The sequence below is a fragment of the Lepisma saccharinum genome, chromosome 29 (assembly GCF_977018435.1).
Source record: "Lepisma saccharinum chromosome 29, izLepSacc3.1, whole genome shotgun sequence".
Classification (NCBI taxonomy): Eukaryota; Metazoa; Arthropoda; class Insecta; order Zygentoma; family Lepismatidae; genus Lepisma; species Lepisma saccharinum.
The window spans coordinates 17,446,503-17,459,158 of NC_139257.1; the positions used below are offsets into that span (position 1 = coordinate 17,446,503).

The 12,656-nt window shown below is 37.8% G+C and overlaps 2 protein-coding genes across 3 annotated transcripts in view; one reads left to right on the forward strand and one right to left on the reverse strand.

Moving 5' to 3' along the window:
* The window catches only part of LOC145981536 (sodium-coupled monocarboxylate transporter 2-like), a 160,369-nt gene that overhangs the window by 9,667 nt on the left and 138,046 nt on the right, over positions 1-12,656 (forward strand). The gene's annotated exons all lie outside the window — the stretch shown is intronic.
* Positions 9,198-12,656, reverse strand: part of LOC145981535 (sodium-coupled monocarboxylate transporter 1-like) — a 62,028-nt gene continuing 58,569 nt past the window's right edge. For both annotated transcript variants that reach the window (XM_083114842.1, XM_083114841.1), the window contains exons 14-15: positions 11,877-12,087; positions 9,198-9,489 (exon numbers count right to left, since the gene is read on the reverse strand). In XM_083114842.1, the coding sequence (XP_082970968.1) occupies positions 9,427-9,489; positions 11,877-12,087 (274 nt within the window). In that variant the 3' untranslated portion in view covers positions 9,198-9,426. The remainder of the gene's footprint in view (positions 9,490-11,876; positions 12,088-12,656) is intronic.

Sequence of the window (12,656 nt, forward strand, 5' to 3'; positions counted from 1 at the left end):
TGGCCGTCGAGGGCCTGTGGAGTGGCCAGCCCGATCACCCGACATCAACCCACCAGACTTTTTCCTTTGGGGTTACCTCAAACACAAGGTGTACGCTAATCCCATTGACAGTGAGCAACATATGCGTGAGGTGGTTGTTCAGGAGTTCAAGAATGTTCCGGTTAACATGTGTAGGAAGGCGTGTGAAAATGTTGCTTTGCGTCTACAAGCCTGTGTTGACTTAGATGGTGCCCAGGTTGACCACTATCTTGAAAATCAATGACTTATGTGTGTGTGTGATTCCATTTTTGTAACCATTTTGTAGCTATTGGAATTGTTAACATTTGTCAATAAAAATAAAATAAATAAAAAATAAAAATAACATCTAATCAAAAACTGCCTAATTGAGTCTGGCCCACCCGGTATATCTACATACGAAACTGTTACTTATGCAAGAAAAATAAATGTACCTTGAGAAAAACCAGTCTACTCCGTTCCCTGCGGTGTAGATGGCAATGTCTGTTCTCATCATCCCATTCATTACTCTTCACCACGAAATAAACTTTATCTGCAGAAAATAATACAGAAAGACTACTAATTCAGTAAGGCACAACTTTACTCTTCCAGTGTGAGCGTTGTTCGTTGTAAAAGCAAAGATGTAAAACTATAATTTTAGCATACGTGTAGTTAATTGTACATGATCAGAATGATATGTGTACATCTTATGGAACACTGTTCATTCAATGAACCTGTTGTGATCACTGACTGGGCAAACTGAAGAAATGTTTAATTCGTGCTCTGTTTTAAACTAATTAGTGTCACATCCAGCGAAAAAATAAACAGTTCATATTATTAGATTACTATTGTTAATAAATGTTATAATAAAAACAATGTATTATTATTACTGTAAATACTAAAATCTAAACAAACTTGAAACACCTCGCGACAAAATTCTGCATAAGCGAATTATAGTTACAAAAATTGTAATTTCTATTTAGGAACTGTAGGTACAAAATAGGAACAGTTTTCGGTTTCCCCTTCATTGCTCTTTATGGAAGATTAAAAAAGAGAGAGAGAGAGAAAGTGCCTTTTCTCCTCCCCACCTCTCCTACATAATGATATATCCAAGATTCAAGACATGAAAGCGCGGCTGTGTTTACTATCTTCCATTTCATAAATGTTTGAGAATCTTTTGTCAGCAAATTACGGTTTTACTATCCATGAAAAATTCGTTACGTGTTAAAAGAACGATAATTCATGTTTGCTTTCTTCGCTCGCCTGCGTGCCAGATGGTCAACTGCTACACAACAAACAAATTTTCGTCCTTCCACCCTTGCAAGCGATTGTGTTAGTTTCCCCTCAGGTACCCACCCCACCCCAACTGCTCTCCCGTCAGCCGTGAACAGTAAACAGCGAATGCCTACCTTCAACGATCTCATATGAAGATCTGTTTCCATGTGTAGGTAATCTTTTATACTTTTTTAAAATCACTTCGCTGTTTCTTTCACATAACTTGTGTAGGTTCGTTAGGGACTATTTACTGTGTCGGAGCTCTACGAGGCAGTAGAAGCTGAGACCCAAGATACTGTGAAGACTGCCAATCTCGTGACGCACTCTGTTACGTCAGAGATACGTAACAGAGTAAGCCACGCAAAAACCAAACCACATGACCCTCCTTCTTTTCCTTCTTCCTCAGCTTTGATTTTCATCAAATGTATGAAGGAGCCTTAATCAGAGTTTCAAACTGCACATAAATTTCTCTCTTTTCAATTTGAGGAAGAATAATCGTAATTTTTGCCCAACACAATTCTACTTACGTTTTCTGTTTGATTATATATAGGTGGGTTTCATGTAACGTCACGATTCGCACCGCCGCCATGTTTGCGGCGAAGTTGCTTGTCGTCTGCAAGGAAATATCCACTACGTAGCGTTCGTTACACCTGCGCCAACTGGACGTTTGTTAGTACTGTGTAAAATGTCGGTAACATTGCATAAAATTAGTGACAATGCTGCGCAATGTGGAAATAGCGGTAATCTTTCATATGTTCAAGCTCTTTGCGCAATCGACAGAGAAAGATATGTGAAAACTCGAAGTTTTGCGGTGTAGATCCACTGGACGATAACGAAATGGAAAGGGGCCTAAACCTTTGGCCAACTGTAGTTCACGTGTGTTTATTTACTTGACGCAGCTACCTGGAATCAATTTGTTTTTGTATTTATTAGTGGTTCAGATTCTGCTTGAAATATTTACATCCAGTACAGATTAACTGTAAATTCCAAGGCTCAGCCATTATCGCCTGTTTCCTTTTAAGGTTTTTTACAAGCGCTGATCGAATAACAATTAATAACAGTTTGTGTTAACGAACGAAATATGAGTAATCAGGTACAAACGTACAATTATCAACATGAATTTAACTTTGAATGTTATCATTTTTATCGTTAAACTTATCGGAAGTATCAGCATCTTTCTACCAAAAAGCAAGGAAACACTATTGTAAGTATGATTAAACACATCAGTTCGATCCATTTGTATAATACTAAAAGTCAGAGAAATGTGACATATGAAATTACCCGAGAGGAAATGTTCACTCCACACACTGTAATGTTTGCTTTGTTCATTAATATTGGCACTATGTATTCTCGCCAACCAGACGACGCGGCATCTTCTGATCAATAACACTGTCCAACAATGGTTTTGTTAAATGTAAAATTTCAACGGTTCTTTATGTTTGGCCACCTGCTGATTCCGAAAATGAAGTCAGAAATTGTCAATCACCCACCATTTTTTTGTAACAATAAAAATATAATTCTGCATTATTATTGCAGCATGCAGTCCATAATTAGCTGATTGGTAGGCATTATTTAAAATACTTTTGTCTTTGCTCCAACAATTTGCATGAATGACAACAATTAAACTTGTTAAACAATCGAACTGAAAAATTTGACAACGATTAACTTTTCAACACAATACTGTGATTTAACTGTTATGTCTACTTCTCATTTCAATAGGAAGTTGTCTCGAGGAAAAAAGCTTTCGTGAGTGTTCTTCAGTTCCAGTGAGTGTTTCGAAGCAAAGATAGAATCATGTCAAGAAGTTGCGTAAACGACAGGAACAATTTTTGTTATATCTGTGGTGAGTTGACCTTAAAAGCAAATAAGAGAACATTTACTCCTTGTGTAAGAAGAGTTTTGAGTGTTACTTTGACAATAACATAGACGAAAACAAGAAATGGGCCCCTGATATCTGTTGTGCGAACTGTGTAACGCTTTTGAGTGGTTGGCTGAAAGAATCTCGTCATATGCTTTTTGGAGTTCCTATGATATGGCGGGAACCTAAGGATCATATAACAGACTGATATTTTTGCTTGACAAATATATCTGGGATAAATTCGAAATCAAGACACACAGTGAAATATCCATCACTAGAATCAGCAAATCGACCGGTGCCTCATGGACCTGGAGTTCCCATACCTGCTCCACAAGATGACATAAGTATAACGGAAGAAAGTGAAAGTGTTCCTAACAAATGTAGTAAATTGCATAATGATCCTGATTTTGTGGGGAGTGTTCCAACAGCTGAACCTCACTTAATAACTGAAGAGGATCTTAACTATCTACTTTGAGATATAGAGTTAAGTAAGGATAAAGCAGAACTGCTTGCATCGCGATTAAGAGGATGGCATTTGTTGGAGAGTGACACTAGAGTTACTTTTTTCCGGCAACGCCAAAAAGACTTTGTAGATATGTATGCTGAAGATAAGGACCTTGTTTTCTGTTGTAACATCGATGGTCTATTAGAGTCAATACGTGTTGTCCATAAAAGTGAAGAATGGCGTTTGTTTTTAGACTCTTCCAAAACAAGTTTGAAAGGAGTGCTACTGCATAATTGAAATATCCAATCATTCCCGTAACATATTCCTGGGGCATGAAGGAAAGTTGTGAAAACACGAAACTGTTATTAACAAATATCCAGTACTGTTAATACTCTTGGAAGATATGTGGAGATTTAAAAGTTATTGCTATCGTCTTAGGATTGCAACTAGGTTACACCAAATTTTGCTGTTTCCTGTGTAAATCGGACAGCAGAGATAGAAAAAATCATTATGTTAAAAAGAACTGGCCGAAGAGAGAGTCACTCATTACAGGACAGGAGAGTTTTGTTCATCCACCACTTGTAAGTTCAGACAAAAGCTTACTCCATCCTCTCCACATAAAGCTTGGTCTGATGAAGAATTTTGTAAAAGGAATGGACCGTGAGGGTGGTGAATTTATGTTCTTCAAAGAGAGGTTTCCGCGAATTACTGAGGCAAAACTAAAAGAGGGAATATTTGTTGGCCCTCAAATCAGGAAACTAATAAAGATAATGATTTTGAAAAGAACCTAAATGAGCTGGAATTGGCTACTTGGCAATCTTTCAAGGAAGTTTGCATAAATTTCCTCAGAAACTACAAGTCAGAAAGTTACAGAGAACTTGTCAGTAATTTGATTCAGAACTATCATGCTCTGGGGTGTAATATGTCTCTGAAGATACACTTTATAGACTCCCACCTCGTTTCTTCCCGCAAAACCTTGGGACAATGATCGACGAACATAGAGAACATTTCCACCAGGAAATTGGTGAAATTGAAAGGCGCTACCAGGGAAAATGGACAACAAATATGTTGGCAGATTATTGCTGGACACTAAAAAGAGATGTTCCTCAGGCAAAGTACAGCCGAAAATCAAGTTCCAAGACATTCTAGATACGCCATTGTAAATAATATTGCATCATATCACTATAAGGCTATATAAGATTTGTATGTACCTGATTTTTGTATGTACCCTGTTACTCAAATTTCATGGGTGATGGATAAATTCTGTAATTAGATTTGAAATCAGCACATCAAATTCAATTAGAATCACCCACAACTTCTCTTTTAACAGACAAAAACTTCAATTTTGTTGGACAGTGTAATTATGCCTTGAAGCGCACCTTCTGTTCTTTCTCCGAAAATAAAACGGATAAATTTGACGGTGCACCTTAAAATAAGAAATGAATACTTACCAGACAGCAAGCGATAATACCTTGATATTGCTGTTGTGTGATGTCGCCGTCTCTTCGTGAATGGCTAGAAATAAGTGCGAAGCGGAAATATGCTCACTGAGTTTAAACTTTGCCATTACATCGTAACACTGAATCAAGGGCGCACTGTTGGAAGTGTTATAAATGAACTGGAAATTCATTAAAGGTGCGTTCCAGTGTTACGTGTGTGACATTTCACACACAAAAATGTAAGGTTCTAGGCATGAGATTGGATTCAAACATTCAAAGTGAACCGATTTCATGGAATTATGAAGTGGTTGTGGTTTCTGCAAACAAATGAAAAGAAATTGAATATGATGACGTAGTCTGAATGCGTGAGAAGAATTACTGAAAATGTGTCACGTGTGTGACGCTTTAAAAATGTAGCAAAATATGACTTCATTTGTCTGTGACGCACATAGGCTACAGATGCTAATAATTTTTGTTGGTGAAATGTGCAAACTGTGTGTATTTACAGGCATTTAAACCTTAATGTAATTTAAAACACTAACGATTTTCACATTAATTCATTTTGTTATTTACATGTAGTAGAGTCCAGCACAGATATTTCTGCTGTGCGATGCGCGACTGAACTAAAGAAGCAGTGTTGCTAATGGAGCAGATAGAAAAATCGCTGCAGTGCGCCGATGCACAGCTGTTACGTACAACAAGGAAATTAGAGAATTCAGGTCTATCTAACATTGAGTTTTAAACGTCATGCATTATACCAGGACTAGGATTAATATGTACTAACAAGTGGCTTTGTATGTAGCTACATACATATGGACTAAAAATTCGCAAAATATGAACTAACACATACGTAAAATTACCAAAAATGCTGCAAAGAAGACTTCTTCATACGATTCCTTATTTGAGTCATTTCAAACAAAATTTTAAAAAATATTATTTTTCATTGCATTAATACACTGGTGGCGTTCTAACTGTTCACTCCCAAAACCCTTATACACTGGTACGGAACTGCAACGGCAGATAACAACATGCCAACGTGTTAAACCGCGACAATTGGACCACAACACTCCTCCTCAAGCAGTATTATTATTTCCTCTCTGTGATCGGCGAAAGTCGGTTGCCTTTGTTCTACATTTACAAACGATGCCGGCTTCCACAACAATAACAAGTACATATACTGCCACTAGACGATAAGCTGCGCGGCTTTTTCTTTTGCTATGAACCAGGGCCGGCGCTAGTCATTTTGCCTCCCTGTGCGGTGGCGGTAGATGCCGCTCCATTTCGAACCCCCCCCCCCCCGCCATTACGCAGCAACGGGAAATTGAAAATCAATATATTCCTAAGTAAAACATCAAAATATAAAATAAATAATGAGACTTCTTATGCAATTTCAATACTATTAAGCGCAAGAGAATATCTCGCGCGACCACAGTTTTCAATACGCTTATTTTTTCTTCTCTTCAAATTTTGCCGCCCTGGCCGGTGGCACGGTTCGCCCTCCCCTTCCGCCGGCCCTGCTATGAACTTGGTCACCCATCAAAGCATGGCAATTTTAAGACAGAAAACAATATGCATCGCATTAAGCAGCAAAAATGACAGCCTCCTCTTCCTCCACCTAAATCCCATCTTTCTCAGCAAACGTCGCAAACTCTCTGGACTTCCCGCAAAATGTATGTCCGCCTGTAATTTGACATGCAATTTTTTCAATGTCGGCATTTCATTTTCACGGAGAGCGTAGTCGTATATGCGCCTACGGATAACGTTTTCATCGAAAGCGTCCACTGACGATTTGGTCGCTGGTCTTTGTCGTTCTTTCCCGGGAGTGTGGAATGATGTGGAGGGGCCTTCTGACATCTCAAGAGATTGTCTTTCGTTCATAATAGCCCTGATTGTTCGTTCAGGAATTCCAGTCGCAACCGCTGCTCTCTTGCCAAAATGCTGTATTGAGATGATAACACCTTCACTGGCTTCCTCCTTTATGAACTCGTGCACGTTGCTTAGAATTTCCCGAGCTTGGCTATGCAAGGTTTTTGATTTCAACTTTGACAGAACTGGAGGCATTATGGAATTTAACGTTAATTAACAAACGCACACGCAATACACGTACACAACGTCAAACCGGTAAAATACTTAGTATAAAATAAAAATATGGTGCTTCCAATCCAACAAAACTCACCGTCATTTTACCTGCCTTTCCCCTTCCGTGACAGAAAGAGTGCTTCATTATTACAGTTGGCAACACTAGTTACTAGCTAGCCAATGAACATGCACTGCATAAAAGAAGCAACACTTCGTTATCCAATATTGCCACATTACCGTCCCTGCCGAACGGTATGAACTGCGAGCTGGAGCGCTATTCAATTGTTTTCAATGATGTTTGCGCAAGTGTGTCCAGGAATGGAATGACAATATGGCAACAATGGCGAAGGTTGGCGAGAACACGTGATGCTAAAAGAGAGGGAGACGAAACGAAAATTGGTATGTGCGCAACGGCAAAGATATGTGTGTTGTACTCTAGTACCACTTTTCGTGGAATGCCCAGAAAGGGAATCGTAGTCTGGGGGCGTGAACCGACATTAGGATTTGGAGCTTCACAGATGCTTCAGGACTGATAGATTATATTTGTGGAGTATTGACGAATGTCGTCCCAAGATTTATGTTGGCTTCATGTTAACCGTTGAAAGAAATTTAGAAGAACTGTCTTCCTTAACCAAGATGAGAAGAAACACGACAAACTCGCGAACTAAAATGGACGGTCATTTGTTTTTTCCCCTCTCGCTTCCTCTTAACCTTGTGCCCGAGTGCCGTTTGTAAGGGCGGCTTAAGAGCCCAGGGACGCCAAAACCTTATTTCTGATTACGTAAGTCTGGATATTTGTTTTAAAAGAGTTGGATTTATGTAGGCAAATTGAAGTTGCTGCTGCATAACATAAAAAGTATATTGCAGAATCATGTAGCAATTTATGCTAAGAGATTACTGTTCTTTTGATATCAATGTAGGTATTAAATAAATGCATACCTACAAAAATGTATTTTAAAAATAAGGCTATTATTTTTCTTCGTTAAAACCGTAAATATATAATAACATGCCACAGTGGTGGAAAGTTAGGATGGTGGTAGGATAGAAATTTTGGCGCCAAAAATATTTTCCTTTCCTTCATGCTGATACAAACACTTGACACTGAATAAATGTAACAACGGTGTGTCGATGAACGCCACACCTTTTGGTAACGCAAGGGCAGGATTACATGGCAAGCAGCTGATTGCATCGCCCACGCTGCTCGCTTGCGGTTGAAAATTCGCCACACGGGTTTTGCCGTCTTTGTTAAGCTGTACAAGGCTTTTTAAATGATTTTCTGTCAGCTACTGCACTACTAAACTTAGACCAAATTTCCCAGAATTTAGAATATCACTGTAACACTTCCAAACGTAATATTTTACGAAAAATGTCCTTGCCCCAAAGTCTAGTTAAACCTGAATATTCAACTACACACTCGTCGTGAATTAGCCGACATGACATTTTTGCACAAAATCATGAATGGTCAAATTAAATCCGAATTTCTGCTCAACAAATTGCATCTACGAGTCCTCACACGGCCAACCCGCAACGTAAAGCTCTTTCACAATCCCATGCACCACAAGGCTCTCCCTTCTAGCGGTCTCTTTTCTACAGACTTCCTCGCTCATATAACATGCCTCCAAATGTGGACATGATCTTGCCAGAACAAAGTTTTAGAAAATTGTTTATTTTGTAAGTATAATTTTGGTTTCTGTGCCATATTGTACTACTCTATTTTGTTGTTATTATTGTTGTTTTCCTGTTGTTACTGTTTCAGTGTAACATGGCCATTCAGTACTGTATCTGAAACTTTAAGTAAAATAAATAAATAAACGAAATAACATCAAATAATATCTACAATTTCAAGTATTGCAAATATCGTTTTGGTTTATATTCGTTGATCTGACTCCCTCTACAATGTATAATCAGTGGCGGCGATTGGGTTCCAAAATCGGGGGGGGGCAAAGACACTATATTGACCTTTGTAGATAAGGTTTAGCATAGTGCGGGGGCAAAAGTGGTGAAAAGTGTGGGGGGGCAACTGCCCCACCTCGCCCCCCTTAATCGCCGCCACTGTGTATAATATTTACAACTTGAACTGCTGCACTATTTGCACAATAGCAAGATCAACATCCATAATGTTCTTTATTGTAAAATAGCTGTAAGTTATTGAAAAATTATTCGTGTGCGATAACAGACACAGTTTAAAGTTGAGATTTCAACCACAATATTAATGTTATAAGGCCACTGGGAAACAGCTCACATTCTCGTCCCTTAGTTTTCGGCCAGGGGTCAGTTGTTACATCACATTGAGCATATAAATACAAGAATTGTAATCAGATTGCAAGTCTGCACTGCTAGGTAGGATTAGCATCTTCCTTGTTCTTGTCTTCTTTCGGAATTATGTGGATTGCTTGGGTCTGCAACATGAAAAAGAAGAAAGTCAATTAGTACTCATGCTAATCCGCTTGGAGGCGCTAGTGTAGGTCCATAAAGCATGAAATCCGTGTTCTGGTCAAGCGACAAAAGCGATACTCATTTTGAAAATTGTTGACAACACCGTGAGAGTTAAACTTGCTGCAAGTGTTCATACACAGAAATTATTGTTATTATTAATAACAAAAACAATATCCAAATACCTGTTCAGAGAACATGGCCGTATATACACTGAAATAATGGGTAGGTTCAACTTACAGCAGACCAAGGCTGGTACAATTTTAACAGTTTCGATTGCAAGTGTTTGTTTATTATTATTAAATTATGGATAATATAATTTTCTTTCTAAACACCGTGGATGTAAATATTGGTTTCATATACTTGAATTAAATTATTATTTATATTATTATTTTTACATTTAACTTTGTTAGGGTTGAGCTTGTGTGTGAAATTAATATAACTTCCAAAATCTTTTCAACCAATGTAATGGCTTGAGATATGATTTAATTGATTACACAATTAATGCGAAATTCTTACTAAACCAAGGGATGGTGTTTGGACCCGTTACATTTTCATTTTGTATTATGTGATATTGCAACACTTGTACTGGTAATTTCTCTCTTTTTACAGAAAATTTACTTTTTATCGAACCCCAGTATTTAAAATAACATTAATAGGATAATAATGAATTTTCAGTAACAATTCATCCGATCCGTCTTATTGTCGGTTTATGCTAAGAACACTTGCAATGTTTCTCTATTTGAAATTAATGATGTGTCAATTAGTGCAGAGTTTTTTAATCTTCTGACTATATTTGCTATCGCCTCTCGGATTTTGATTGTAATGAGCTAATGAGTTTCGTAATTCGCATATTCATAATAATGAAACTTCAGCTCTTGTATAACTATTTCTCTTGTAGTCTACGGTTGTTATAGGCATAAACGAAACATAGTTTTTGTTGTGATGTTTTAGGAGAACACACGCTCCCTTCACCAGGCATTTATTGTCAGTTTGATTAAAGATACAGTTATAACAATGGTTAAACATTTTTAACAAAAAAGAATCGGTTATACAATGGATCTTCTCAGTGTTACATTGTTGTAACAGCAACTTAACTGTGAAACAAGCAATCTGTTTTTATTATTATTTTAGATAAAACGTATCATTTATTATTATAAAATGTTTATAAATTATAATTGAAAAATATGATGATAAAATCTAATAAAATAGACTGCCTGTTTCACAGTAAAATTGCTGTTACGAGAATGTAACATTGACAAGATCCGTTATGTAACGGATTATTTTTTGTTAAAAATTTCTAACCATTGTTATGACTGTATCTTTAATCAAACTGAAAATAAACGTCTGAGGTACTATTATAGTATAAGGGAAACACCTATAAATCATATATTTCTCACTTTTTTACATTCCTAACGTACTATTTTGGAATGCGGAACATTTCCTGAGGTGAAATAATGCATTTCTAACTAAGATAATGTCTATTTCTTACATTTACGAGTACTTACTGTTACTTGTTATTTCGATTCTGTAACACATTATGGCGGGCTATAGCGTACTGGTTCAGGGCGCGTTGAGCAGTGTTACAACCTCGTTCACCGGAAAATACCTACTTTCGTGCCCGGATTTAAAATTATGCTAATACGTCGCAAACCATTGACGTTAGCCTCACAAACCATTGATGTTAGCCCCACAAACCATTGACGTTAGCCCCAAAAACCATTTTCCGTAAGGTTAGGTTACGTTAAGTTAGGTTAGGCAAGCATAGTTAAAAAAAAATAAAAAAAAAAATTAAGAATACTCGACAAGTCATGTTCCAGTGAAAACACGGCGAGGCTGAAACACTGACTATGGGGTTGCGTCATCTTAACACACGGAACATTGTACTCTCGTGCAGAAAGCAAATGGCGGCAGCAGAAACAGCATGTCGGACAGAGATTTTCACAGAAAACGACATGTTTTCGCATTAAAATGGATCAAAACTACATTCACGAACTTCCACAATGCTAAAGAAAATGATTTCCGTAAGTACTTTCTCCTGTAAATTTGAAGAAATCCGTTTCCTTTATACTATAATGTTACCAAATTCTGATGAAGGGAGCGTAACGAAAACTGTGTTTTTATGTCCGTAATAACCGTAGACTACAAGAGAAATAATTCTACAACGCAAGCAATGCATACATACAAAAGAAAATTGTTATTACTAATTTTAGTTATTTGAAGAGACACCTACGTCGTGTTCAAAAAGATGTAATATTACTCCCCTTTGGACTAGCTTCCTTAAAGATCGGAGTGGTTGGTAAAAGAAGATGAGAACAATGCAAGTGTCTATACTGACAATTTTATCACTGACCTTTTCTGGGAGTAGAGACACTTCGACCGCCATTTTGGGTTTCTTGGGGAGGAACCTGTGGATGACGGGCGACAGGAGGTTTCTGTCCATTGCCTGGAAATCGTTGCCCCCGGTGAAGTGGCTCACGGGCAGGGCAACCAGGAACACCACGATCACTCCGATGATTGCATACGTGAAGTACGACACGCGGTACAGCGGGAACACATCATCCCTGAAAACAGAAAAATTCTCATTGGAAAAGACACAACTTTGTGTGAAAATAGGGGAAAATTTGTAATTTTCCAACTAATTAGCTAGAACACGAGTTTTTATTATCTGCAAGGGGTGGGTGACCGCCCGGGACCTCGCGCTCCCAGGTTTATACGAAAAAATATATAATAATTAGAAGTGAGCAAAAAAAATGTGAAAAAGTTATATTGTTTGCCCGGCAATAAAAGTAATACAGAATACGTTACATGTTTAGCATTTGAGAAGCCACGTCTCTATAAACAAACTAAGAATAAAACAATTTTCCGTTTTATCAATTGGCTGTCTATTATTAATTTGTTTTATGCGCTTGGAAGCTGTGTTGGAAACCTTTGAACATAAAACGGGCCGTTTTCTGTCTCCGACGGTATGCTTGGTTTAAGCTTGACGAAAGAATTTGAAACACACACAGGGTTAGAAGTGCATCACACATACCTATCTTTGCCGTTGCGCACATACCAATTTTCGTTTCGTCTCCCTCTCTATTAGCATCACGTGTTCTACGCTGCTCGCCAACCTTCGTCATTGTTGCCA